Raw genomic sequence first — 2,129 nt, 5'->3', positions numbered from 1 at the left:
CTCGCCACTTACCATTCTTTTTGGTACTACTACAGTATTAGATAACCAGTTTGGATATTTTACCTCGCGGATAGACCCAATTTTTAAAAGTTTTTGCACTTCATCTTGAATCACCTGATTTTTGAAAGATATTTGCTTTCTTTTCTTTTGTTTGACAGGTGAATATGATGGATCTTCATTTAACTTGTGAGTCATTACTTCTGGAGGTATTCCTGTCATATCAGAATGGGACCAAGCAAAACAATCCACATTAGTTTTCAAGAATTCAGTCAACTTACCTTTCATTTCGTGGCTTAGGTTGGCCCCAATGTAGACTTTCCTTTTAGGCAAAGGTGTGAATAGTTCTACAGCTTCCAACTCTTCAATCGTCGTTTTGATGTTTCATTTTCTTCCGGTTCTTGGATGGAATCGGGCCTCGAGTCTACATCTGTCCGCCCGTGTTCAGTTGAGGCTTGTGTTGCAACATCCTCAACTAGATTCTATAATTGCTATTTTTCTTCATTTTTTGCGCTTGAATCTTCTACGGAGTTGATGCTCCTAGATGTCTGTTGATCACCGCGGATTTGACGTATTCCCCATCGTGAAGGGAATTTAATAACTTGATGTAGGGTAGATGGCACAACATCCATTTCGTGAATCCATGATCTACCGAGAATCATATTATAAGCCATATCCATCTCTACCACCTGAAATTTTGTATCTTTGACAACTCCTTCTACAAATGCTGTGAGTATTACCTTCCCTTTTGTTACAACGCTTGAATTGTCAAAATCAGATAAAGTATGCGCCTTGGGTATCAGCTTATCTTCAGCTTGTATTTCATTTAACACTCTTAGCAAAATGATGTTCACGAAGCTACCTGGATCAATCAAAACTCGTTTCACATTAGTGTCATGTACAAGTAAAGATATTACCAGTGCATCATTGTGTAGAGTTAGTACGACATCTACATCTTCATCATCAAATGTAATTCTTTCTTCTTCCAAAACACGTCGAACCCGCTGTGACTGTAACCTTTGAAACTTTCTTGGCTGTCGTATATGTCACGCCATTAATTTTTTATCCTCCGCTTATAACGTTAACGATCCTTTTTGGTGAAGGAGGTTTAGGGGGCTCCTATATGTTCTTCATATATGCTTTTTTACCTTTTTCACTAAACAATTCTATTAGATATCCCTGTTTTAACAAATGGTCAACTTCACCTTGCAGTAATCTACAATCTGCCGTTTTGTGACCATGATCGTTATGAAACTCGCACCAAAAATCAGGATTTCGCCTATTCGGGTTTGATCTCATTTCCTTTGGCCACCGCACCTTATCACCCATGCTTCTCAATACTGCTACTAACTCTGATGTGCTTACATTGAAATTGTAATCGCCAAATTTTGCCTTCGAGCCTCTATCATCATCTCGCGTCTCTTGTGCATTTTGCTCTTTTCCAAACCTTGATGATGAGCCTGACTCTCTATCTCTCGATCTATGATCGTACCTTGAGTTATCCTGCTTTGAACGTGAGTTTCTTCCTGCTGGTCCCATGTAGGGCTCGTATCTGTTTTTATCGGACCTTTTTTCAGTTTCAGCACGTCTCGAACTTACCCTCTCCTCTTTTTGAGACCGAGAAATGGTATCTTCTTCTATCCTCAAATTCATGATGTATTTATTGTAAATATCATTCCAAGTGGTTACTGGAAATTCACGTAGACTTTCCTTAAGTCGTCTCGTGGCTTCTGAACTTTTCTCATTTAAATTACTGGCAAAAGCCATAGCTGCCCAGTTATCAGGTACACGTGGCAACATCATCCTTTCATGCTGGAATCTGTCTACAAATTCTCTGAGTAGCTTCGAATGTCCTTGCTTTATTTTGAAAATATCCTCCATTCTCTTTTAGACTTTTTGAGCTCCCGAGTGTGCTTTGATAATTGAATCTGCAAGCTCAGCAAAAGAATTTATAGAATTTTCGGGTAAAAGAGAATACCATGTAAATGCTCCCCTAGTGAGTGTTTCACCGAAATTCTTTTACCAATATTGATTCAATTTCTTGTTTGGTCAAGTCGTTGCCCTTTGCACCAGTTGTGAATGCAGTCACGTGGTCTCGTGGATCAGTTGTTCAATTGTATTTTGGAATATCG

General features: G+C 39.0%; 1 protein-coding gene across 1 annotated transcript; it reads right to left on the bottom strand.

The window, feature by feature from the left end:
- Positions 1–488: 488 nt before the first annotated feature.
- LOC138876058 (uncharacterized) lies at positions 489–1,878 on the bottom strand. Its single transcript, XM_070154947.1, has 2 exons — positions 1,146–1,878; positions 489–859 (listed from the first exon to the last, which is right to left on the bottom strand). Exons 1-2 carry the CDS (start codon positions 1,876–1,878, stop codon positions 489–491), a joined length of 1,104 nt encoding a protein of 367 aa, XP_070011048.1.
- Positions 1,879–2,129: the final 251 nt, after the last annotated feature.

This window comes from Nicotiana sylvestris, chromosome 8 (assembly GCF_000393655.2).
Source record: "Nicotiana sylvestris chromosome 8, ASM39365v2, whole genome shotgun sequence".
Lineage (NCBI taxonomy): Eukaryota > Viridiplantae > Streptophyta > Magnoliopsida > Solanales > Solanaceae > Nicotiana > Nicotiana sylvestris.
The sequence above is the reverse complement of the archived record's forward strand: the minus strand, read 5'-3'. Positions and strand labels throughout refer to the sequence as shown.